Source organism: Strongylocentrotus purpuratus, unplaced genomic scaffold (genome assembly GCF_000002235.5).
Source record: "Strongylocentrotus purpuratus isolate Spur 01 unplaced genomic scaffold, Spur_5.0 spur5_scaffold_3, whole genome shotgun sequence".
Taxonomy (NCBI): domain Eukaryota; kingdom Metazoa; phylum Echinodermata; class Echinoidea; order Camarodonta; family Strongylocentrotidae; genus Strongylocentrotus; species Strongylocentrotus purpuratus.
Genome location: NW_022145609.1, coordinates 753,538 through 781,233, shown reverse-complemented (window position 1 = coordinate 781,233; position 27,696 = coordinate 753,538). Strand labels below are relative to the sequence as shown.

The window sequence follows — 27,696 nt, the reverse complement described above, 5'->3', positions numbered from 1 at the left end:
CATAATTAATCTTAATAATTTGAAGAAATTCTAAAAGCATGCTTGGGCATATAAGGCGAAGGAGGGGGTTGCAGCCCCTTGATAATGTTGAAAGGACTAATATTCGGACAGTGATGTGGTGTCTTGGTAGGGGTGGGTCAGATTCGTCTTTATATAGGTGATGCATATCATCTTCTTTGCATTTTACTTTCCCTTCGTTTCCTGTTCCTTCATTTTCTAGTTTCCTCCTTTCTTTGTCTCCCTTTTTCTCATTCGATTAGGTAAATTAGTCACTTAAAGTCATACACAAACATATGTATTTATTGTAGCCCCCCTACCAAGAGCTAGACGGACATGTCGTGGGGATCTCTTGTCGTCAGCTGTCTGGGAAGATCCCGTGTCCCAAGACTGCTATGTGGGAGAAGATACTAATGAGGTTTTGGTTAACATTGCAAGGGTAAGAAATTAAGTTATTATATATTTCGTACTCTTTCGTAAAAGTAGTAGTAGGAGTAATATTAGTGGAAGTAGATGAAGCAGAAGAGGAGGAAGAAAAGAGAAGTATAAGGAGGAGGTGGAGAAGGAGGAGAAGAAGAAGAAGAAGAAGAAGAAGAGAGAGAAAGAGAGAGAGAGAGAGAGAGGGGGGGGGGGGAATGGAGTGAAAGGGCATTAATTCGGCTTTAAAAATTGTTGCACTGTATGCCTTTTGTCCCAATATCGAGCTGCTTGCGTCATCAAAGCCCCAACGAATAATTATCATTTTCATCATTGTTCATCAGCACACTTACGCAAATGTACTCCACGGACAGGGGGGGGGGGGAGGGGCAATTAGCCGGTCGTTCCCCTAGTCCTGTGCCAAACTGGTGGCAAACCTTTTTAAGTACACATCAAGAATTGGTCTCTCCAATTCTATTTTTGGAATTTAGCCTCTTGCAAGATATGACTCCGTTTCTGGGTGAAAATGCTTCTCTCCAATTACAGGCAGTTGTGACATCAGAGAATGTGACCGAATATTCTTACGATGTTGCTGAAGCGACCGCGAATGTCGCCGATATCAACGCGGAAAATCTCCGAGCCATTTCCGATGTTATGGAGAAAATCGTCAACGTCGGGAACTCATCGACAGAGGTAATAACACAGATTTTCCGTGATCCGACAAATATTTGTTGGCGACATCAAATATTTTTGATTTAGGGCTTGCATAGGTTACGATTAGAATTAGATTAAGTTAATGGTTATAGGATAAGGGTAAGATAGGTTTTGGTTTGGATCCATGGTTCAATTTAGGAATTTGATTATTAACTGTCAATCTATTGTCGCCGGAAAACTATCTTTACAAGTTATTATCATGAATTAGTTCTGTCATGACACATTACACATTTTACGGTTTTAATGTGTATACTTCTGACGCCGAACTCAGTCCCAGAGAGGTGTACTTGCAGAGTTAGCTTCCCGGCAAATGCCTCTTTCTGATTGCGAAAACCATGTGAAATCCATTCTTACGACTTTGTCCACCAATTTAAAATTTTATATTGTGTTTTGCGACACAACCCACCCCCGACAAAAGTAGTATTTAATGGATGTCCAATGCACTTGAAATTTTAAGATAAATACTGTGAGAATTTCCAATCAGAGCTCGTAACCTTTGGTGAGGTATTTATAATAATTAATTTCGGGTCAGGAAAAACCAATCAATTAACTGTTTTCTATCAGGTCACCAACAACACCTTCCGGATCGTCGACAATGCTCTCGGTGCTCCCGACGAGGAGTTCGTTTACGCCGTCGAGTTCCAAACCTCGACGAGGATTCTCGATTTCTTGGAGCAACAGATCACCTTCCAGACCCAGGGCGACGGCAACAACCTCACCATCGTCGGAAGGAGCGTAGCTGTAGTGGCCCTCCAGATCCCAAAGGCCAGTCTGTTGAAAGGTTTTGGGTTCGCTACCCTGGCATCGCCGGACGGTGAAGAGAAAAGCAACGTGCTCAACGAGCTGAATGAAAATAAAACGATGGTGTACTTCAACCCGGACAACATTCCGAAGACAACAATCGATGCATCCATTGTTTTGCCTCCATATTTATTAGGTGCAATACACTACATGTTACAAACCCAAACATTACATACAATTAAATGAAACCGTCACCAAACTAGAATGTAAACTACAATCATGAACTTTAAATTATGTTTCCTTCAATTCGATACAATGAACATTAATGAAATCTATTTGCAATCATTAAAAAAACATGAGGCTTAGGTGGTAAGCGAGCAGTTGTTTTCAAAGCGTGAATCCATTTAGCAACACACGTTCCTGTATGTTAACTTGTGTATTGATAATTAATAGTGATATTTTCAGGTCTACTTCCTAAACAACGACAACAATAACAACAACAGCAGCGATAACAACATACATCGAACTATGGTGAAATTAAGAAAATTTTATATGAGACCAAAAAAGTAAACGCGTACACCCCTTCTTGAAAGTCCCTGAAAAGCAATTCTTCTCCCATCTTCTCTACCATTCAGAAAATGGAACTGTTCCAGTGACTTTCTTCATATTCCAGACCAGTAAGCTCTTCTTAAGTCCAGACCAAGAATACGATCTCGGCGGTGGTCGTCGACTAGCGGTCGGCACCCGGGTCATATCAGCGACCTTGGAGGGTGTAGTCAATGAAAGTTTGCCGCAGGGTGGTGAAGTGGAGACAGCCTTCCTTGAACTGAATGTGAGTTCGTTTGATTCATTAAAAAGAGCAGCGGAAAAACTGCGTGCTTTAATCAATCTGAAATGATGTATTCACTCTCAACACGTCATTTGTATACCTGAATTTTATGAGAGTCATTTATGAAATACTATCTACAATTTCTCTTTCAAATATAAAACGCAAAGGGCTACGATATTACGCTAATGCAAGTTACACACGGGGCGTCAATTTGATTACGTCACAACCTGCACTATTACCCCCGTGCGTCAGGCAAATGACACTTTTGTGCAACAGGTATTATGCCGTCTGCACACATGGCATCATTTCCTTATTAACCTCTTCACATACACGGATTTTTCTTACGAGTCCTTACGGATCGCATATATTCACTCATCTTTCACGGATCCTTGCGATATGGCCACTTTTACGACCGATTTAAGATTTGTTACGAGTTTTTACAAGCTATTTATGGTTTATTACGGATTATTACGAGGTATCACGATGTATTTACGGCGAAGTTACACGATTTTTTACGAGATGTCACGGATAATTAAGAGCAACGTACGTGTTAGTTACGACCTGTTTACATTTTGTAACGAATAGTTACGATTTAGTTACGAGTTTTTATGAGTCCCTACGATTTTAGCCAAAAAATAACAAGTAAAAATTAAGTGTTCGAATTTGCAGCTTTTATACCTTTCCCCAAATCGTAAACAATACGTAAGAATACGTAAAGTATACGTATCTATTCGTAAATACTCGTAACTACACGTAAAGTGCTCGTAATAATTCGTAACAATCCGTAAAGCCATCGTAACACGACCCGAATGAAATCGTAAACAACACGTAATCACCCGTAATAATCCGTAAATAATACGTAAACAAACCGTAAACTTACCGTAACAAATCGTTAACAAAAATTGTTACGAGTCATTTACGGATTCTTGCGAGCATTTTAAAGATGGTTACATGTTGGTGCGAGCGGTTCAAGATACCTACGAATTGTTACGAGCTATTTACGAGTTATTAACGCAAAAATCAATCCGTAGACAATCGTAAGAAGATTTTTGACATGTCACCAAATTTGCGTCTTTTTTCACGGATCCTTAAGAGTGTCTGCGAGTTGTTGCGAGTTGTGACTACTTCTTTACGGATACCAGCGAGTTATTTAAGGATGCTTGCGATTGACTACGAGTTGGCGATCCGTAAGGACTCGTAAGAAAAATCCGTGTATGTGAAGGGGGTATAACGTAACAATTAATCGGGCCTCTGTAAGCAATTTGAACATACAACATGCAGTCATGGCACATTTGTACTGCTCATTTTAAATAACACTCTCTCTTTGTACGATGTCATGTTCACATGACGGCCCGTTCAAGGCCGCGCACTATTCGCTGACGACTCGTATGTAACGGGTTTACTGCCCTGTCCACACGAGGCCATATATATATGAAAAGCCTCGATTATTATTGCATTATAGGCCCCTAGAAACAGAGACAAGCACGCATGTGGTACGTCCAAAATGCACTCATTTGCTTAATTGTGTAGAAAACCGCAAGTCAAATTTGTTGACCAGTTGAGCGTCAAATTTCAAACAAAGTCCATGCGCCTATTGTCAACCTGAAATATACGGAACTAATCAGTGACGGCACGTTGCTTGATAGTGGGTTTAGAGAACCTTACTCCATACAGAAACCCAATAACAAACAGCGCCCTCCCCCAACAAAAAAATATATGAAAACAAATTACTGTATCTTTGTTCAACATTTTACCCCCTTATTTTTTTTTTTTTTTATGGTCAGTTTTTATTCTTTTCTCTCTTGAAACAAATTATAATCATAGTACAAATTACAATCATCATAACTCTCACTGCAAATGTGATGACATTATAAATCAGTATAAATTTTTGTCTTACAAACGGCTTCAAAAGAAACTTACATAGTTAGTTCCTATACATCATATTTGAAACAAAAATTCATATTTTCAAAGAAAACATATGCAGTTGTATAATCCAATTTTTTTTTGTTTTAACAATGTAGCAACTTATACTTCTTTTTATACTGTTGTCCTGAGAGAAAAGTTTTCTCTTTTTGTTAACCCTACCCTACCCGACCTCTCCCTTATCCCCATTCCCCCCCCCCCCCTCTTAACCGGTGGACGACTGGCTCTGGGTTCCAATTGTTTGTCTAATACTCAGGTTTTCCCATTTAGAAAAATGAATAGTGAGAGTTCCCCTCATTGCTGCCAATTTCCTTTCTTCTACTTTATCTCCTATTATACTATTCTTTATTTCATTAAAAGAGGGTGGTTTTTTAAGTTCTCTATTTCTATAAATCAGATATTTAACAAGAATTAAAACATGATTCATTAATTGATATTTTCCTTTATTTCTCTCCTCTTTCCCATACAGAATTTCCTCCAAACTACAGTTATGTATTTCAACGTCTAAAAATCTCGTGCACATTTCCCACACTGATTGTGCAAATTCACAAGTATAGAATAAATGTTTATATGTTTCTTCATCTTTTTCGCAAAATGAGCATAAGTTAGTCGAGACAAGACCAAAACGGAAGAGGTGATGGTTTGTATATAATATATTATGTATAAGTTTGAACTGAAACTCTCTTAATCGACTGTTAAGTGTACACTGTCTTAGTCTTAAAAATATGTTTTCTATTTCCTTACAGGAAAAACCATAGTTCCTTCCAATTCTCTCAAAAACCAAAGGTTTAAAATCATCTTTCTTTATTAATTGTACATAAATTTGTTTTGATTTTAAATCAGCTATATTAGTTGTTTTCTTCCCCAAAGTGAAATCAGTTCCAGAATTATTTTTTTCTTCTCCCTTTCTAAAATTATTTTTCCAACAAACTGGTAAACAGGTATAAAAGTGCTTGATCTTTTCAATTTCATTTACTTCAACACCTAAATCGATAAAATGCCTGTCACTTTTTAGTTTACCATCGTTTTCCAGAATATGTTTTAATTTGTAAATTCCTTTGTCATACAACCTCTTATCGTATATACAACTTCCTTTATATCGAATAAGTTTATTATTAAAAATTACCACATCACCAATGTCTATACTCCTTATATGTCTCGTATTCACCCAATCTTCTAATAAATCCTTATAAAATTGTGGAGCTGTCACTTTTAATAAACTTGGTATATAGTCACATGAAAATATCAAATCTCCACCCACGTGTTCAGTGACAAAGTTAAAATATTGTTTCCATTTCATGTCTTCATCTTTGTTTAGAAGTTTTTGAATCCACATAATTCGCTGCGATTTAACTTGTGCAGAAAAATTTAACATCTTTAACCCCCCTTGGTTATAGTCTAAGAACATGGTGTTTCTATTGATTTTATCTGTTTTTCCTTTCCATATGAAATCAAAAGTTAATTCATCCAGTGAATCATAAACCCATTTTGGAACAGGAGTAAGTGACGCCCGATAAAGAACTTTAGAATAAATGTGCACTTTCAATAGTTGAATCTTACCCATAAGTGTTAAATCCCTTTGCTTCCAAAAATTTAAAAGTGTTTTTATTTTACTTAAGATTTCTTTATAATTTAGATCTTCTTTCTTGTGTTCATCGAGGGAAAAGAAAATCCCTAAAACCTTAAGAAAGTCAACTATTTCGCCAAAAGCAAAATCACAATCTAAACGTTGACATGAACCTAACCTTAATATTTTAGTCTTGTCGTTGTTTATTTTCAGTCCAGAAATTTTTTCGAAATCTGCAAATAATACTTTTAACCTATTAATTGATTTTTTATTGCGAACAAAAATTGTCATATCATCCGCATAAAGTACTAGTTTAGTTTCCTTATCTCCAAAATTAATTCCGTCCACCAATTTATCTATTCGTAATTTGTGTGCCATTACTTCAATACACAAGATAAAGAGGTACGGAGAAAGAGGGTCTCCCTGTCTTACTCCCCTTTCTACTTTGAAATAACCGGTGGACCCTCCTTCATTTAATACACAACTTAGAGTGTTCATGTATAAAACTTTAACCCACTTTTGAAAGGACGGACCGAAACCAAATGACGACAGAACTTTTTGAAGAAATTGATGTGAAATTGAGTCAAAAGCTTTTTCGAAGTCTACAGCTAACAAAAAACCAGATAAATTGTAACGGGATGTATGAAAAATAATATCATCTATAATGCGAATGGCCTCACCAATATTCCTCCCTTTCATGTAGCCCACCTGATCTCCCATAATGATCTCATTTAATACTTTCTTGATTCGCTTAGCCAAAATTTTTGTTAAGATTTTATAATCGACATTAAGAAGGGAAATGGGTCTATAATTTTTCAGTGAAAAGGGATCTTTCCCATCTTTAGCGATTAACGTAATTACAGCTTGTTTTTGAGACGATGCTAATTCTCCTAATCTATATGCTTCATTCAAGGCATCTTTAACTAAATCTCCAATATTCGGCCAAAAGGTACGATAAAATTCTGAAGAAAAACCGTCATTTCCAGGTGATTTGTTCTGTTTTAATTCTTTTAAGATTTCTAGGCATTCTTTATTACTTATAGATCCTTCACAGTATTCTCGAGATTTTTCAGTCAATTTCGGTAAACCTTGAAAGAAACTATTATAACAATTATCCGAGCACTCGTACTCTACTTTACTGTACAACATGCTGTAAAACTTCCGGATTTCTTCAGTTATCCTTTTTTCATCGCAGCAAATAGCACCATCTGAGGTTTTAATTTTTTTAATAGTACTCTTTCTTTTGTTATTTTGCATTAATTGATTGAAATAACGCGAATCCCTTTCTCCGCTTTCGTACCACGAGGCTCGTGATCGAATCCTAATTCCTTCATTTACATAGCTATAAACTTCCTTTAATTTCTTTTTTGTATTTTCCAATTTTTCTAAAGTATCTGCATTAGTGCTTTCCGTCAATTGTTGTTCTAAACATTGTATTTCTTTTTCTAAATCTGTTCTTATTGTTCTTCTTTGATCAGCCAATTTTTTTGAAAATTTTTGTGTAAAGCTCCGAATTTTCATTTTTAAAAAATCCCATAACAACCTTTTGTCTTTTATTTTAGTTTGCAATTCGTTTTTTAATTGACAAATTTTCTTTTTTAACTCTCTAACATAATCTTCATTTTCACATAAACTATTATTGAATTTCCAATATGACCCTTTTCTTCCATTCGTTTTATTGACTGTTTTGTCAAATAAACGTAAAAATATTGAATGATGATCAGGGGCAACAGATGGAATTATATCGCACTTCATAACCATTTCCTCTAGACATTCTGATATTATCCAGTAATCTAGTCTACTTTGCATAAAGGGATTGTTTTGCATATAAGTGAATTGCCTTTTTAAAGAATGCCTACATCTCCAAATATCCAAAAGCTGCAAATCTTCCATGAATTTTTCAAATTCTCGATTAAATCTTTTCGAAATCCTGTTTAAAGATTTCCCGTTATAATCAAATTCAATGTCCCTAATCATGTTAAAATCACCACCTATTATAACCGGGTAGTTATCTTTATTTAACTTAGCCAGATTATTGCGTAATTTTCGAAGAAATTGCAATTGATCACTCTCAAAATTTCTTGTTGGAAAATACACATTGCCTAAAATCAACCTAACACCTTGAAACTTACAGTCTATAAAAATATATCTACCCTCACTGTCTTTTAAGACTTGCAATATCTCAATATCTATCCTCGGCGCAATCAAAACGAGAACTCCTTTACTGTGATTAGAACCATGACTAAAATAAGTAGAACCCTCCCACATTGAAGCCCACTTGTCCTCACAATCGCTAGTACTAAATGTTTCTTGTAGGAAAACAATGTCCGCCCCTTTATCTTTACACCAGAAAAATATGCGTTCCCTTTTATCTCTGTCCCTGATCCCTTTCACGTTGAGGGAGAACAATTTACAATTAATCAGAACATCCATAACCTATCACACACAAGAAAATTTAACCCAGTCCCAGAGCCAATCCCCCACCTTAAAGGACCCCACGAAAAGCAAGAACGAAACCCCGTCATCTGGGAAAGAAACTGATACATGTAAGGCATGCAATATTGCAGCTCCCCCGCCCCACCCCTCCCACTCTAAAAATTTCTATTTGAAGGTAACATTCCCGAAAATAAGGCTATAAAGGATTATGTACCCTCTCCACATTGAAGGTGCTATAATAGCCTGACTTACAGAATACACAAAATAAATGCTTCCTTGCAATTATAAAAAAAAAAACATGTCATGTACGAAAATCTTTGAAGGCTCTTGAATCTATTAATCACAAATTGATTAAGTATTCAGGAGTAAATTACATTTCAATAATCAACATATAAAAAGGGAACATCCTTAATAATCACAGGGTTGTAAACCAGTATCTTCCCATATAATAGCTTAACTACCAAGTAAATACCAACATGAAAAACATGCAGCTGGTAAGTACACCTGGGAACAACCAATACTCTCCGAAGCTACATCTTATCTTCTCTTATTAAGGAGTGATGCATTTCACCAACAGTCTCACAATAATAACTACAGACCCTTGGAATTTGCATGCATATAAAAATAAAAAAATTTAAACAAAAAAATGACATTCTTGAAACGCATGTAGTTCGAAGCTTAAATACTTCTCAAACATAAGGAAATTTGACTTGGCAACAGCCCTGAAAAAAAAAATGAAGCAATTATTTGACTAAGAATAAGAGTTATCCATTTACATTCCAATACTCTCCGAAGCTACATCTTTTCTTCTCTTATTAAGGAGTGATGTATTTCACCCAATCAACAGTCTCAAATTAGAAACTACAGACTCTTGGAATTTGCATGCATATAAAAAAAGTTTTTTTTTAAACAAAAAGATGACATTCTTGAGACGCATGTAGTTCGAAGCTTAAATACTTCTCAAACATAAGGAAATTTGACCTGGCAACAGCCCTGAAGAAAAAAAATGAAGCAATTATTTGACTAAGAATAAGAGTTATCCATTTACATTCCAATACTCTCCGAAGCTACATCTTTTCTTCTCTTATTAAGGAGTGATGCATTTCACCAACAGTCTCACAATAATAACTACAGACCCTTGGAATTTGCATGCATATAAAAAAATAAAAAATTAAACAAAAAGATGACATTCTTGAGACGCATGTAGTTCGAAGCTTAAATACTTCTCAAACATAAGGAAATTTGACTTGGCAACAGCCCTGAAAAAAAAATGAAGCAATTATTTGACTAAGAATAAGAGTTATCCATTCACATTCCAATACTCTCCGAAGCTACATCTTTTCTTCTCTTATTAAGGAGTGATGCATTTCACCCAATCAACAGTCTCAAAATAGAAACTACAGACTCTTGGAATTTGCATGCATATAAAAAAAGTTTTTTTTTTTTTTCCCTCTCCTCTAGAACTGTCAAATAGATTTTCCATTGGGAGAACAAAAGCATTTCCAGTATGCTAATAAGTGTATTGCTTCTCGTGACATAATAGATAAGTACACCTGAAAAAAATGAAGCAATTATTTGACTAAGAATAAGAGTTATCCATTTACATTCCAATACTCTCCTTATTGTTTTGTTGGATCGATCCGCCTTTGGATTGTGTATCTGCTTCGTTCTGCTCCATACAGGTGACTCGAGACAGTGAGGCGGTGGATAACAGGACGTGTGTGTTCTGGGATAAGACTGATCTAGGAGGTCGATGGTCGTCAGAAGGATGTCGACGAGAATACAACCCCGACATCAATAGGATACGATGTGTTTGTGATCACCTGACAAGCTTTGCCGTCTTAATGGTACATTATTATTTCTTTTCATGTCATTTAATTTCATTAAAAAAAACACTCATGGTAAATAGTTGGAAAAATAGCTATCTTCGTAGAAGTGTCACCGTGGAATACTTCTCGGTATTAGAACCGCTATCGTATATTATACCTTGAATCGCGGTTATTACTATCAATGTTACTGTTGTTCATCTCTCTGCCATGAATGGACCGACTTGCAGGGTTTAGATTTCAGGGTCATTACAACGGTAACTAATTGAACAGTATCACCACCAGAGTGTGAAGTAGGATCTTAAAGTCCGTCTGCACTAGTTTGGCCAGGGAGGATGATACCGCCCAGCATGGTCACTGACAGGTGGTTATCTCTTCAACTCAGCTCTCAATTAACATAAGAAAAAGAGGATCATGGGGGACCGACGGGCACCGCCCAGGCATTGTTTTCTATATAGAGGGAGCAAGTATCTACAAGTAGTGACATGTCGAAAACAGAGGCGGCGTAGCCAAATTGTTTAAACATTTGACTAGTGATACGAAGGTCGTGGGTTCGAGCCACCGTGCGGCACTATTGTTCTTTTGCAATTTAGACATAAATCTTTATTTGCCACTCTTCACCCAGGTGTTAAATGGGTATTGGTATGGGAAGGAATTCCTTGGGTGCACCGGAATCGACAGCCCTCGCCTAGTTCGAGCTGGTGTAATATTGGAGTGGCTTGGATAATGTACGTGGTAGATGTGAGCGCTGTAAAATATTCAATATTACATGGATCATTCATTTGGTGTACCCGTAAACATGTTTTCAAATTTTAAAGTGATTTAATGTGTGTGTGTGTCTCTCTCTTTCCGTCTCCCTCTCTTGCAATGCTTCATTCGTTATTTGTAGGATGTATCTGGAGATATGGGCCTCTACGCTTTAGATGTTTTGGGTATGATCGGCTGTATCATCTTCATCATATGCCTAGTGATTACACTTGTTACCTATCTGAGCACGAAGTAAGTGATCTTTCCTAATATTCCCTCTGACTCATCAAACGTCAATATTTTATATACTTGTGTATTCTTTGACTAACAATCTTGAGAACAGCTTAAACCCGGTTTTGAAGCGGTATTTTGAAACATGTTCTTTAAATCAAAGTATTATTTTTATCAAATATAATATTTCAAAGATTATTTAACCGATCTGTCGTCATGTAAATGGATAGGAATGGATAAAGCTATAACAAAAGATAGGCCTACTATTGCTCAGGAAATGACGATACTTTTAATATGTGGAATAAGTTACTCATTGAATTACTTTCATATGAGTTAATACATAGTGATTGATTTTTATTAATAGCAGTATTATCGTAAGCAAAAATGATGGTTATTCTGCAAACACAATTTGGCAGGAATTGACAAAACTACAAATTTTCAAGTTGTATATGATATTTTGCGACTTTAAAATGTTGCATTTGTAGGTCATATGCCAGAAGAACAATTTATATGGGTGTAAGTCTGCGTTAATTGAGTTTGACAGCACTTTTCATGCTTGATAATTATTATCTTTCGCTTGTGAAACTTTTCGGAACTGGACAAGATTCTGAAGCAGCTCCCTGAAATGTATGCAAAAATCATGTTGAATTGTTCCCAAACCCCAAAAGCTTTAGATGTTTTTCTTTTCGACATTACAATCTGGACATTACGAGAACGGACCCCCGAAAGGTAACATCCACGAGGTAGATGTTCTTTTTAGGGACCATGCTGCCATCATGTCGGCCCGTATCATTCTACAAACTGTAAACGAATATTGATAATCAAATTTGATCACCCTTTTTAATATAAACAGAAAACTACGCTCGAAGCAACCTCAGCGGATCCTGATTAACCTTTGCTTCGCGCTTCTCGGGCTCTATCTCGTGTTCGTCATCGGTATCGACCGCCGTAACACGACCGCGGATTGCGTGGTGGTCGGTTTTCTCATCCATTTCTTTCTGCTGTCGTCGATGTCGTGGATGTTGGTGGAAGCTATCAATATGTACCTCCTCTTCGTCAAGGTCCTAGCTGCCACCGTGTCTTATTTTATGCGTAAGGCCGCGCTTTTTGCTTATGGTGAGTGTCTTGGTCTACTAAGAAAATAATGTGGGGGTGTCGTGGTATAGAGAGTTGTTTACTTGACTCGCAATCCTAGGGTTAGTGGTTCAAGACCGATCCCAGAATTACGGTCCTTTGGCAAGACATTAATCAACACTTGCCACTCTCCACACAGGTGTAAATGGGTACCTGGCAATTGCTGGGGGATACTAAGTTAATAATTACAAGACCTTCATGAAGAACAGCATTGAGGCTGATGAAAAATTCCTGTTTAAACAAAATTATTATCATTATTATCAGATTTTTAAAGGACATGTAAAGTAGTGGTTACTTCCCCAGCGCAAACGATCGGAAAAACTGGGAAAAAAAAGTTATCATTCAGGCAGCGGGAAGTCAATCTTCCTGAGAAAATTAGACCCTGTCACCTATATTGATTTTTTTGACATCTTTAAGTTTTTCCGATATTATATTTTTGTTTACAGGTTTGCCTCTTCTCGTGTGTATCGTAACAGTAGCATTTGATAACTCCCTCTACTTGGGAGACGGGAATTAGTAAGTTAAATATTTAAATTTTCTCATAAATCGTCATCTTGTGTTAAAGGCATAATAATATTTTTGAAAACTGACGTTGAAGGTATCCAATTTCGCCATTTTGTAGTATCATGGAAAATGTGTCGGCCCGTGTAGTTTCATTGTATGTGCAATTATTGATGAGTTGTTTTAATTTTGAAAACCTATGTCGACAAGGTCGTAATTTTGCGTCTTTTCATGGAAACTGTATAGGCCCTTTGAGCATGTACTTATTTCAAAGTAATAATAAATTGTGATTTATTTGCTTCTTGTTGAGTTATCACTATCGCTATCATTTTATATAAATTATTGTTTTTATTATCAATCTTATAATTCGTCAATATTTTGTTGAAGAGAATAACACCGTGATGAGATCGCCTCTCTGTTCTCAAACTTAAGTATGGTGTGTTTTTCTCTCTTCGCTTAACAGTTGCTTTGTCAAGCCGGGTCCAGCCCTGTTTTACGGCGTCTTACTCATCGTCGCTCTCTTACTTGCCGCCAACTTCACCATCTTTGGTATCGTCATGCAACGCTTGTCATGCCGCAAATCCGTCGCTGACAACAAGACCAACCAAGCCAGCCGCGGTGAGATGTGGCGACGGGTCAAGAACGCCGTCGCCATCTCTGTCTTGCTCGGTCTGACATGGTTGTTCGGTTTCCTCGCCATTGGTGGTGCCCGTGTTGTCTTTAACATCCTCTTCCTCGTCTTAAACTCCCTTCAGGGTTTCCTCGTCTTTTTCATGTTCTGCGTCCGGCAGAAGGAGGTCCGTGAGCAGTGGGTGCGATGGATACACTGCAACTTTGCCGAGGTCAAGCCCGGTCAGCGTCGCAGTGACGATTTCGTCAGGGCAAAGTACAAGCATACTGGGTCGCAGGATGGTCGAACGTCCTTGGCGGCTTCGAGCAGTCAGGATATCCAACTGCCAAGTAAAGGGACAGTCAGCACCGATACCACATTGTGACTTCCAGGAAAGTAATACATTTGACATGAATATATTGCTAGACCAGCTGACCAGTGAAAAACACGAGAATAAAATGGGATTGATAGTATTTTATAGTAATATCTTTATATGAGCCTTTTATATTCTATAGTTATGTTAATAGTGCTTAATGTTATTTAATCATACAATGTTTTTTATCGAAAACGAAAAATAATGTACAGTTAAAAACGTAATTCTCATTTAATCCTATATCTTTGTTAGGTCTATGATTCAGCCAAAAGATTAAAATTAATTTAAAGGCTTACTTGAACTTTAACAAACATTAATCTTGCCAGAAACTTAAAAGCTATCAATTTAATTTATTTAGTTGCTTCAACGATTGGAATTTTGTATTGTGCATAGAGAATAATAAGATTAATGAAAAAATATATCCTGCTCTAGCGCTTACCAAGAAAAGAAAGCAAGTTACATCAGCGATTGTCTGCTGGTTTCAGTGTAGTTTATAGAATTGTCAAAGCTAATTACCGTGTTTTAGCTATCTTTGAATCGTTGAGTGTCTATATAGGACACTATATGACGTGTATTGTGCTGCGCTGATATTGATGAGCTAATACATTTACGTTTGCAGTTTGAAGTTTGAAGTTTTTTTTCTTCATACAGGCGTATAAGCGTAGATTTCACATTACAAAAATTAAAGATTTCAAATGAAGTAAAATGTACGGAAAATAGGTAGTACAAAGTTTCGAAATATATAGATGTGACAGGCAAGGTAAAACAATGTAAAATGTGGGGAGCATAAGTAAAAAGCATAGCTCGTATGCGAATAGGCTCCCCTACTGAGTATTAAAAAACACAATATAGTAGGTCTGAATTTAAAAGGTATTATAGGAGGCGAAAACGGAGTAGTATAGTATGAGATTCTGGAAACGTACAAGGAGAGTGAACTTGAGAAGAAAAGAAAATTAGAATAAGGAAATATTATAATGATGATAAGTATGAGAATGTGAAGAAGGGAAGAAAGGAGAAGAAGAGGAAGACGAGAAAGAAGTGGAAGAAGAAGAGGCAGAAGAAGAAGAAAAAGTAGAAGAAGAGAAGGCAAATTGATGAAATCAATGGCATTGTAAAATAATAAAAGTCTGTATAACTACCTGTACGATCCAGCGCGGCATCAACATTAATATTATACATATTTATTTTATTTATTTGAACATATTTCATCAGGATAACAAGATCAGAAAGGACTGGTTTACATCCTGGTCCTGAATATTAAAAGCTTACACTAAAACATCAAAACAGAATAATCATACATATATAATGAGAATTGTTAAAATACTCATGAAGTCATGATAAAAATATATAGTGACCATAATCTTGAGTAAAAACCAAGTCAAAAATACATGATATTTAATTAAATATATAAAAACACAATAATGGAATCACGTAATCAACTAATCTATTCAAAATCAAAACTCTATCACACTACAAAATGAACTTATATCATGAAGTACCAAATTAAACTTAAAGCAAAAAGAGCAAAAACAACGATGATATTATTCATAATTTGCTGAAATAGGTTTTTTTATACATGTTTTTAAAACAGTCGATGGATTGTGCATTTTGTAGGTTAGAGGGTAAATTATTCCATACTTTGCCGCCTTCGTAACGTAAACTATTCTTGAAAATTTCAATACTAGGCTTGGGAAGGACAACACTCATTGAGTTAGCCAATCTCGTATTCATTGGATGCCGTTCAAAAACCATGTCAATAGCATTGCACAAACGTAATGGAGCGTAACCATAGATACATTTATACATTATACAAGCAAGGAAATAGTTACGTCTTTCTTCTAAAACCTGCCATTTCAATCTTTTAACAATATCAAGACCACTTTCATTAAAATCAAAATTCCGTTCAACTATCCTTGCTGCTCTTTTTTGTAATCTAAAAATAATGTTCTTGTTGTAAACAGAACAATTCCCCCATATCGAGCATGCATAATCTGATATAGGTTGGATTATACATTTATAAATTTTATTCAACACATTCGTATCGGTGAAATTACTGACCTTTTTCAAAGAAAATATTTTATAAGCTAACGATTTACTGAGCTTCTTTACATGGATATTCCAGGTTAGGTTTTCGTCCAATTCAATTCCTAAGTACCTAATGTCTTTTTCTTGTTTGATTTTATTTCCATCCAAAGAAATGTTTAAATCCTGACTATTTTGCGAGTTGCGTTTCAATAACATACTGTAAGTTTTTTCAGTATTAACTTTTAGTTTATTTCTTTTATACCACTTACTAATTCCCTCTAGATCAGCCTGCAGCTTATCCCTAATAACTTCGATATTCTTATCAGAAATATATATAACAACGTCATCAGCATATATATTGCATGAACATGATCTTAGACATTCACTTATATCATTAATAAAAACAAGAAAAAGTAAAGGACCCAGTGCACTGCCCTGGGGTATTCCAATAGACAGACTCTTAAAATTAGACAGTTTCTCATGACAATAAACAGTTTGTTTTCTACCAGACAAGTAGTTTGAAAACCATATCAACTCATTATTCTGAACACCATATCTTTCCAATTTTTGCAGTAATAACTTATTATCGATACAGTCAAAACATTTCGATATATCGAGGAAACAAGTACCAACCATTTCACGTTCATTAAAAGAATCATACCAATCATCTAAAATCTTATGTAAACATGTTGTTGTCGAGTGGTTCGGTAAAAAAGCATATTGATCAATATTTATAAAGTTGTGTTTTTGAAGATATAAAAGTAATTGACTCTGAATTTCTTTTTCCAGTAATTTAGCTAAGTGACATACCCCCGAGATGGGCCTATAATTAGTCATATCACCCAAATCCCCTTTACCCTTATAAATGGGAGTGGTCCGAGCAATCTTCCAGTCTTCCGGTATTAATCCGCTTAACAGACTTTCATTAAACAATACACTCAGAGAGGTACTTATATAAGACGATGCTATTCTAAGTAGTTTGGTATCAAAATTTAAAATATCAAGACTTGAGTCACTCGATAGCTGGGAAAGGATCTTTCTAACCTTTTCAACTGTAACTGATTGGAATCCGAAAGTGTATGTGCTATCAGGATGATTCCATATAAAAACTTCATTTTGAAATGAATCAGAAATTTGCTTTCCTATATTTACAAAATATTCATTAAAATCATCACCATTCAAATTATTAGGGATATCTGTATTAGTAGATTTCCGTCCTATAAACTTATTTATTTCTTTCCATAATTTCTTACTATCACCTTTATACTTCTCTGTAACAGTACTGAAATATTTTCGTTTTTTATTTTTAATAACTTTAGTAACATTATTCCGCGTCCGACGATACTCAGACAAAATATGAGGTAGTTTGAGCTTGTCATATTTCTTTTTTAAATAATCTCTCTTATACATAAGTTTTACAACATCAGAAGTAATCCATGGATTGTGACGATCCTTAACTCTACATTCTTTCATTGGAGCATGACTATTGCAAACTTCATCGAAAGAGGTTTTCCATTTGGTCCACATTTCATTTACAGATAAATTGCTGGTAAGTATATCATTAAGGTTTAAACAGTTTTTCAAGTCTTGAATGAAGGTTTTCTCATCAAAATTCTGGTAGTCTCGAAAACGAACTACTTTATGTTTAACTTTCACTTCTTTTTGTAAATTGATACATGTATAAATCAAATAGTGATCACTTAGGGCTATTTTAGCAACATCACTAATTAAGTGCTTGTCCGGTATAGAACTAAGAATGTGATCTAAGCATTTCGATGAGGTACTTGTTACTCTTGTAGGTTTTAAAATCATTTGTCGTAAAGAGAACAAGTTTTCCAGTAGGTTAATAGGATTATCGTCATCGATTTTATAGTCATAGTTAAGATCCCCTAATACAACTATATCATAATTATCCATACTAGCTTTTTCAAAGATATCAAGCATGCTGTTAAAATAATTCATATCTGAATTTGGTGGTCGATACACACAACCAATCGTAATTTTTTCAGATTTTAGTGATAAATCTATCCATTTTGCTTCTAGTAAATCATTGTTCAAATCACATCTTTCAGCAAAAAATAAAGTATCGCGGATAAATTGACATACACCTCCGCCTCTTTTACCATTACCTCTATCTCTTCTTACCAGAACATAGCCATCAATTTTCACTTCAGTATTACTGATCTTTTCATGTAACCAGGTTTCGGTTAAACAAAGTATGTCAAAGTTAATCTTTTTTATCAAAAAACGTATCTCATCTATTTTATCACTTAAGCTACGAACATTAAGGTGACCAATTTTTAGTCCACTGTATTTGGATAAACGAAAGGCACATTTACAGTATTCACTTTGAGGAGACTTTCCTGAGTTCACTTTCTCTTGTCCATCGACAGCATTTAAGTCAATGGCACACTCTTCTTGGCCATCGACTTAGTATTGACACATTTTCTCTTTGTGGCCAAATTCAAAACATCGTCGGCACTGGAGTTGTATTCCATGTCTACATTTGTGTTCGCGGTGATTCGGTTCACCGCAGAATCTACAGCTTGCTGGAAATTCGTAGAAAGTGGGCGGGGCTCGGACTACTGAAGCATACGACTGTTGTTGATTGCCAAAGTATGGATCTAGGTACGCATTTGTTGTTCCCTGATTGCTCTGTGAGTTGGGGTTAAAGGGTCTTGGTTGAAGAGATGGAGGGGCCTGAGTGCCGTTATGCGACTGGTAGTATGACAATGGAGGTTGCATACGTGCATGAGAGTTGTATTGTGTAGGTCGATATTGAGGAGGGGGTCGAACTGGTCGAGGGGGTGGGGGGTTCGTGTAGCCACTCGTGTGATTCATTGGGTGGGCAGGTAAGACTGGAAAGCTATCCTGGGAACGGGCGATATCCGGTGGAACCTGACTTCTATTTTGTTGTGTCGATGGGCGATTGCTTTGTTGATATTGCTGGGGTGGGTTGATCTGAGCATTCCGAGGATTGTCTATTAATGCTTCTACTGCGTGCTGGACCTTACGTAACTCCAGAGATAACTGATCGATGCGATGATTCATACCCTTACATCGTATGCAAATATGCTCCTTCGCTCTACACTGAGCGCCACATATATGGCATTCTTCGGGCAATGCATCGTTGTCCGGTATTTCGTCAGGTGGTGGAACATTTTCCATTGTAGAATCATTGTAGGGCGGTGACGGTACTTCGTAGTCGGCTTCTTCGACACCTTCGGCATCTTCCGTGTTAGTTCGGATAACAGCAAAATGGCGACAAATATCAGGGTTTAAATGGGGATAAATCTTAGTTAGTTCATCATGTGCAGCATCAATAGGAACATGACCTTCAGGTATTCTTTTTCGTGCACATTCAATTAAGTCTAGGGCATGTAAAATGCATTTCATAGTCAGTCCTTTCGGTAGTTTGTATTTAAAGGAGGATGAACCAGGTTCTCCCTTATACCTGTTTGTCCTAATTCCGTGAGCCATTGGTGGGACTGTGATAAAATGTCGAGTTGATCTTTGCAGGTAAACTTTATTTTAACAGTCCTAAAACATGAGAAGAATCAGTCCGCAAAACTCACCAATTTGTCCAGGCGTCAAATGTATACGTATCCACACAATTATCGTACACAATATAAAATCCACCATATAGTTCCAATGAAAATATCCGATATTAGTTCTTGAAAATCTGCTCTACCTTTCCGTGTATTCCGTGTATTCCGTGAATTGATATTGATAAAGAAATATACTTACTCAAAAGGAAACACCTGAGCTTTCGTTGAAAAGAATTAAGGGAGGAGCTTTCATCTAGTTCGTTAATCAGGATGTAAATTTGAATGTGGAACTATTTATCGTAGAAAAGCTTCATGTATCTTAATTTTCAGTTTTGTGATATTTGAATATAATTTGCAATTCATAGTTCATACATCATTGCATGAGGGAAGAGAACATGAATGCATTTTAGGCTGATGTCGAATATTAATCAGACTCACAGGTATTTCGTCCTTTCAAAGACTGGTATGTTTGCAGCTTTGAACAACTATGAATGTTTATTGATGAAAGTTATAAGAGAATATTTCGGTAAAGGGAAGAGTACTCTTATTATATAACCAGACATCAGTTTGCTCAGTTACTAACAAAGAGTTGACCATCTCTCTCTTTCCTAGGACTACAATTCGAGAGAGCGCCATCTCGTGTTATAAGAAACAAAATTTGATAGCTCAGAATTTCAGGATTGGTTTGTAGACCAATATAATAAAATGACCTTCAGATGAGGAGGTCTAGTCTCCATACCTTTGTGTTTAAATCAGTCATTAACAAGGAGTATCGATAGCTATCGGAGCAATTTAAACCGTAATGCCAGGACTCATTTTATAATCTTTAAAATTCTCTTTAGAGACAGAGGCAGAGAGACAGAGAGAGAAAGAGAGAGAGAGAGAGAGAGAAGTAAACAAAAAGGAGAGAGAGATAAAAAAAAATGGGAGAAAGAGAGAAAACAAAGAAAGGCAGGGAGAATGAGAGAGAGAGAGAGAGAGGAAAAAGTGAAAGAGAGGAAGAGGGAACCAAAGAGGGAGGTAAAAGCAACATGAGGAGGAAAAAAAAAGAAATGGGAGAAAAGGCAGAAGAAGAAATAGAAACAGAAGAAGAAGAAGAATATTAATGGTAATTATAAGTTGGAAATGTCAAAAAGATTTGTAAACAAATTCCTTTAAATAAAAAAATTAAGGTAGAAAAATGATAGCAATCTTGATAAATATACACTGTCGCTCATAAAGGTGGAAAATTTGTTTTTATTCCAATTTATGGAATTATTTTAAAAATAATTAAAAAATAATAGATCTAGATAATAGTATACATTCTCAGATTTTATTGAATAATAATTTGCCAATGTGTGTTTTGCGTGACTGCTAAAGCATGTGTATGCTACTATGCTTATCAACTAGGGGACCTATGACCTTAAGTCATAAATGACAGTAATGAGGATTAATGCCCCACTAAAGGGCACTAACATATCACATCGACACGGTTTTGATCCTGGGGCCTCACAGTTACGAGGCCATTGCTTTTGTCACTGAACCATGACTGTACGCAGCGGGGGCTAGGGTAGGGGGCAGTTTGAGCCATAATGCATGGCCGTCCAGAGGATTTTTTTATAATGGGGACCGGGGTAAAATGTTGCAATTTTCCGCCAACAAGTTGTGGATCGGGGTGGGGGTGGGGCAAAATGCCCTTGCCTCCGCCCGCCCCGCTAAATAAAAAGAGAGAAAGAAGGAAACAAAAGGAGAGCTAAAAGGGACCAACAAAAAAAGGTGAAAAGAAGGGGAAATAGATCATTTGCAGTTAATCCCGCCAACAACGTGTGGAAAAGGGTGGGGTCGAAATGACCTTCCCTCCCCCTTCACCCCCATCAAACCTTAAAGAGAGAGAAGGAAGGGAAGGAAAAGGGAAAAAAGGAGAGAAAGGGAAAGAAAAAAAGAGAAATAAGAAACTTAGGGGAGATCAGTTTCGATGTTTCCGCCAACAAAGTTCAGATCGGGGGGGGGGGGGGGCACTGGCGTATTGATCGGGGAGGGGGCTCGGGGGAAATAAACTTTAAACGTGGTTTATTTCTAATTCCATAACGGTGGTTTACACATTATGCTGAAATGACATAATTTTCCAAAATTTTTCCTCATTCTTTAGTAAATTATACTTTTTTATGCGTTTGTAAATTAACAGCCAGGCAAGAAATATGCTTCTTGAGATGCCTACATGTCAGGGCCCGCGGAACGGCGGGGATCGGGAGCCTCCAGCTCCCCTATTTCTTTTGGAAAAGCATTTTAAAGAGAAATAGAGAGAAAGAGAGCAAGAAAGAAAGAATAGTTAACTACCAGTGTCACAACAAAATAAAGTATCAAAAATTGCTCATCTGACCGTAATTTAACGCCTAAAACCCTTGATCTTCTGGGGGCTCCGCCAGCTGGACCTCACGCCAATCAGTGTCATGCCAGTGTCACAAATAAAGTATTAAAATATGTTCATCTGACCGTAATCAAATGCCTGAACCCCTGAGATTCAGGGGTTTCGGCACCCTCGACCCCACCAGGGGCCCTAAGGCGGCTCCTAAATGCTTATCTGACCGTAATTTGCCTTCAACCCATGAGTTTCCGGGGGCGGACAAGGTATCAACAGATGTTCATCTGACCGCAGGCGCGTAACCAGGGTGGCAGTGGGGGCGGCCCCCCCCCCCCAAAAAAAAATACGCCGGCCAAAAAAAGAGAGGAGAGAAAAGAAAAAGGACGTATGAAGAAAAAGGAGCAGACAAAAAACATTTTTGATATTCAGACAAGGATTAAGAGTCGAAAACGGTACAACGAATCGTCTTCTTTCTCTAATAATTAAATTAAATGTAAATGCTTTGCGCAGGTGGTGGGGTAACTGAATTTAGACAAGGATTAAGAGTCGAGAAAGCTTACAACGAATCGCCTTCTTTCTCTAATGATTTAATGAAACGTAAATGCTTCCACGCTTCGCGCGGGAGGGGGAGAGGAAAACTGTATTCAGACGAGGATCAAAATTCGAGAACAGTACAACGAATCGTCTTCTTTCTCTAATGATTTAATGAAACGTACAAGCTTCCGAGCTTTGCGTGGTAGGGGGGGGGGGGTGAATGTAGACGAGGATTATTTTCGAGAAAGGCACAACGAATCGTCTTTTTTTTCTAATAATTAAAGTAAATGCCAAAGCTTCCGTGCTTCGCGCAGGAGGTGGGGTAACTTAATTTAGACAAGGATTAAGAGTCGATAACGGTACAACGAATTCCAAACCGCTTTATAATCAGACGGGTACATTTTGTTAAGAAACATTCAAAGTGCAATTTGACGAATTTACGCAACTGAAACTAAATGAGTAATTTTTTTGGTTTGTATTCTTTATTGTTTATACTTCTTTCATGTTTACATATTGTGCATTCTATAATTCTACTAATCATCATTCACGTGTAATAATGTGCTAGAAATCCCTAGCGCATATGGTAATGTATTAAAGATAAGCTTGAGTTCTGGTAATGATAGAAATACTATTATCACAGAACCCAACAAAACTTACACTAAATGTTCAAGAATACAAATAAATGACACATGCCAAACGATTTCGGTAGAAAAAGGTATAGGGGCTGAGTAATGAGCATAGAAAGATGAAGAAATCAAGGTAAGGCCAGACACCATGTGCTTATATCACAGGTAACTATGTGCAAATGAGAGTTGTGGCTTTTATTTTATGGAGATGATTTCTAGCAAGCTTTTGTAAGTTTTTATTTTTATTTTACTGGTTTAAACAATCAAGATCTACCGCAGGATAAACAATCCAAAATGAATTATAGCCATGTTTTCATACATACGCTGCCCATATTTCCAGAGCTCAAGATTAGCTTCAATGCTGACTTGGTTTGCATTACATAATATACTAAACAATTTCTACTTCTACTATTTAAATTTTTACCTAAAAATGCACCCTTACATAACACAGTGCTTTCATGTTGGTTTTAATGTACATGGACTATGTTTATGTTCGCAACTTAGTACATTTTCGTAATAGACAATTCTTCGTTCACATCCTAACAAATTATCGTTGACATATTAACCAGCTTGACTTCCACTGCTTCGTAGAAGTTGTATTGGTGTAGTAGAAGTAGTAATACTAGTAGTCATGGTATTAATTAGAAGGAGGAGTAGTAAATGGTATTAGTAGGGGTCGTAGTAATACTAGTAGTCATGGTATTAGTAGGAGGAGTAGTGGTAATACTAGTAGTCATGGTATTAGTAGGAGTAGTGGTAATACTAGTAGTCACGGTATCAGTAGGTGGAGTAGTATAGTAGTCATGGTATCAGTAGGAGGAGTCGTAGTAATAATAGTAGTCATGGTAGTATGAGGAGTCGTAGTAATAATACTAGTAGTCATGGTATTAGTAGTAGGAATCGCAGTAATACTAGTAGTCATGGTATTGATTAGAAGGAGGAGTAGTAAATGGTATTAGTAGGGGTCGTAGTAATACTAGTAGTTATGGTATTAGTAGGAGGAGTAGTGGTAATACTAGTAGTCATGGTATTAGTAGGAGTAGTGGTAATACTAGTAGTCACGGTATTAGTAGGTGGAGTAGTATAGTAGTCATGGTATCAGTAGGAGGAGTCGTAGTAATACTAGTAGTCATGGTAGTATGAGGAGTCGTAGTAATAATACTAGTAGTCATGGTATTAGTAAGAGGAATCGCAGTAATACTAGTAGTCATGGTATTAGTAGGAGGAGTCATAGTAATAATACTAATAGTCATGGTATTAGTAGGAGTAGTAGTATAGTAGTAGTAGTAGTAGTAGTGATAATAATATTAATAATATTAATATTTTGATAACAATTATAATGATAATAATGATAGTAGTAATAGATAATAATAATTGAGTATTAATTAGTTCTTGTCCACAAGTGCTGAAATAACTATTTAAACAGCAATAACACTATCAATACAGACAAAAAGTACAGTATAATATAATATTTCTCCTACCGATATCTCAAAACCTGATTAACATAATGGAATATAGTTACCTTCGTACTTTAAGGCATACGTGTATATACATGACTCAATACATTTTCTTTTGTAATTGTACCTGCATCGAATCATTTAAAACATATCTTATATTTCTAAAATCGTATTCATCAGATACTTCTGCAGATAAAAAAAAACAATACAATTTTTCAAAAATAATATCATCTTTTGTTGCTCCGTGATGTGAAAAATTGTTTATACGTCAATCAAATTTTTCAGAAAATGACAGTGCTGTAGAAACAAACTTCCACAAAGGAAGAAGATTAGTATATATAAATAGATTTAATGGAACGTATCCCATTCACTGACTTTCATGTAGTGGTGGGACGTCAGGTAAAGTCTGCTGGAATACAACTACTTGTACCCAAATTTGTCAGACTTCTGCAATTCATAGTATTTTAAAATTAATCTTTGTACTGAAGATCAAGAGATTTGGTAATAAGGCGAGTAGACATGGTAAATGAAAGAATTAAGGAGGAGGAGCACAAGACGAAGAAGGGAAAGCCATGGTGGTTTTTGACGAGTTTTCATCCTTGTATTCTAATTGGATACATGATAGGAGGCATCCAAGTCCATCAATATATATGTAATAAATTAAGACTGAAACAGTCTGTTTCTCAAAATTATGTTTTATATTTGTTGATAACTCAAAATCATTGTGATAGACTTGGATCTTTCTTCTTCTCATGTATTCAATTCTTAATTAGCACAATACCACTATATTTCATGTTTTATCATAGAACTATTTAAACGCCTTCCACGTCGACATAATCTCTCTCTATGGCATCATTCAATATAATTCTATGTATGTAGCTTCTTCATCAGGTTCTTGGTAGGTATGAGGGTCGGCAATATCATCGTTGCTCTCAGCATCGCTACTACGATCTAGGTAGGTATGGGTGATAGTTTTCAGTTCTTGGTGGGTATGAGGGTCGGCAATATCATCGTTGCTCTGAGCATCGTTATTACGATCTAGGTAGGTACGGGTGATAGTTTTCAGTTCTTGGTGGGTATGAGGGTCGTCAGTATCATCGTTGCTCTGAGCATCGTTATTACGATCTAGGTACGTATGGGTGATAGTTTTCAGTTCTTGGTGGGTATGAGGGTCGGCAATATCATCGTTGCTCTCAGCATCGCTACTACGATCTAGGTAGGTATGGGTGATAGTTTTCAGTTCTTGGTGGGTATGAGGGTCGGCAATATCATCGTTGCTCTGAGCATCGTTATTACGATCTAGGTAGGTACGGGTGATAGTTTTCAGTTCTTGGTGGGTATGAGGGTCGTCAGTATCATCGTTGCTCTGAGCATCATTATTACGATCTAGGTAGGTATGGGTGATAGTTTTCAGTTCTTGGTGGGTATGAGGGTCGTCAGTATCATCGTTGCTCTGAGCATCATTATTACGATCTAGGTAGGTATGGGTGATAGTTTTCAGTTCTTGGTGGGTATGAGGGTCGTCAGTATTATCGTTGCTCTGAGCATCATTATTACGATCTAGGTAGGTATGGGTGATAGTATTCAGTCCTTGGTGGGTATGAGGGTCGTCAGTATCATCGTTGCTCTGAGCATCGTTATTACGATCTAGGTACGTATGGGTGATAGTTTTCAGTTCTTGGTGGGTATGAGGGTCGTCAGTATCATCGTTGCTCAGAGCCTCGTTATTACGATCTAGGTAGGTATGGGTGATAGTTTTCAGTTCTTGGTGGGTATGAGGGTCGTCAGTATCATCGTTGCTCTGAGCATCGTTATTACGATCTAGGTACGTATGGGTGATAGTTTTCAGTTCTTGGTGGGTATGAGGGTCGTCAGTATCATCGTTGCTCTGAGCATCGTTATTACGATCTAGGTAGGTATGGGTGATAGTTTTCAGTTCTTGGTGGGTATGAGGGTCGTCAGTATCATCGTTGCTCTGAGCATCGTTATTACGATCTAGGTACGTATGGGTGATAGTTTTCAGTTCTTGGTAGGTATGAGGGCCGTCAGTATCATCGTTGCTCTGAGCATCGTTATTACGATCTAGGTACGTATGGGTGATAGTTTTCAGTTCTTGGTAGGTATGAGGGCCGTCAGTATCATCGTTGCTCTGAGCATCGTTATTACGATCTAGGTACGTATGGGTGATAGTTTTCAGTTCTTGGTGGGTATGAGGGTCGTCAGTATCATCGTTGCTCTGAGCATCGTTATTACGATCTAGGTAGGTATGGGTGATAGTTTTCAGTTCTTGGTGGGTATGAGGGTCGTCAGTATCATCGTTGCTCTGAGCATCGTTATTACGATCTAGGTAGGTATGGGTGATATTATTCAGTTCTTGGTAAATATGAGGGTCGGCAGTATCATCGTTGCTCTGAGCATCGTTATTACGATCTAGGTAGGTATGGGTGATAGTTTTCAGTTCTTGGTGGGTATGAGGGTCGTCAGTATCATCGTTGCTCTGAGCATCGTTATTACGATCTAGGTAGGTATGGGTGATATTATTCAGTTCTTGGTAAATATGAGGGTCGGCAGTATCATCGTAGCTCTGATCATCGTTATTACGATCTAGGTAGGTACGGGTGATAGTATTCAGCCCTTGGTAGGTATGGACGTCTGTCTTTGCCTGATCAAATACAAGATCCTCGTACTGGGAAGACATAGTAGTGGCTGATTCATTGCTGAAAGTTAATATTATGAAAGCATAGATAAATTGCATTAATGAAATACATGGTTTGAGAAATCATCAAGCTCCAATAAAATGTCAATATGAGAGTGGAAATCGGGACGGAACTTTTGAAATACATGTCATTTACATAATAAGTATTTTAATCAGGTTCCAATAAGTTTTAAAAAGCGTTATGATTTAGAATATTTAATGATAATTCAATATCAGCTTGTATTTTCATGACCATACGGTTTGAGCCCCTTGTGGGGAGGATTATGATGAGAATGGACTGATGAGAGGGACAAGTAAGGTACAAAGTATCTCTCTAACCTTCTTCGCTTGTAAAAGATGATGATGATGATGAGAATTATAGCAATAACAATCACAAAAAAAGCACCAACAGTGCTTCCTATGA

General features: G+C 36.8%; 2 protein-coding genes across 2 annotated transcripts; one reads left to right on the top strand and one right to left on the bottom strand.

The window, feature by feature from the left end:
- The first annotated feature begins 201 nt into the window (after nt 1-201).
- On the top strand, nt 202-14,058 carry LOC115928735 (adhesion G-protein coupled receptor G2-like). Its single transcript, XM_030996579.1, has 9 exons — nt 202-436; nt 961-1,107; nt 1,693-2,065; nt 2,505-2,701; nt 10,307-10,471; nt 11,340-11,449; nt 12,282-12,544; nt 13,009-13,078; nt 13,527-14,058. The coding sequence occupies exons 2-9, from the start codon at nt 1,069-1,071 to the stop codon at nt 14,056-14,058; spliced, it is 1,749 nt and encodes a 582-aa protein (XP_030852439.1). The 5' UTR covers nt 202-436; nt 961-1,068.
- Nucleotides 14,059-25,433: 11,375 nt separating this feature from the next.
- LOC105437002 (coiled-coil domain-containing protein 1-like) lies at nt 25,434-27,275 on the bottom strand. The gene has a single exon (XM_030996578.1). The coding sequence runs from the start codon at nt 27,273-27,275 to the stop codon at nt 25,434-25,436; it is 1,842 nt and encodes a 613-aa protein (XP_030852438.1).
- Nucleotides 27,276-27,696: the final 421 nt, after the last annotated feature.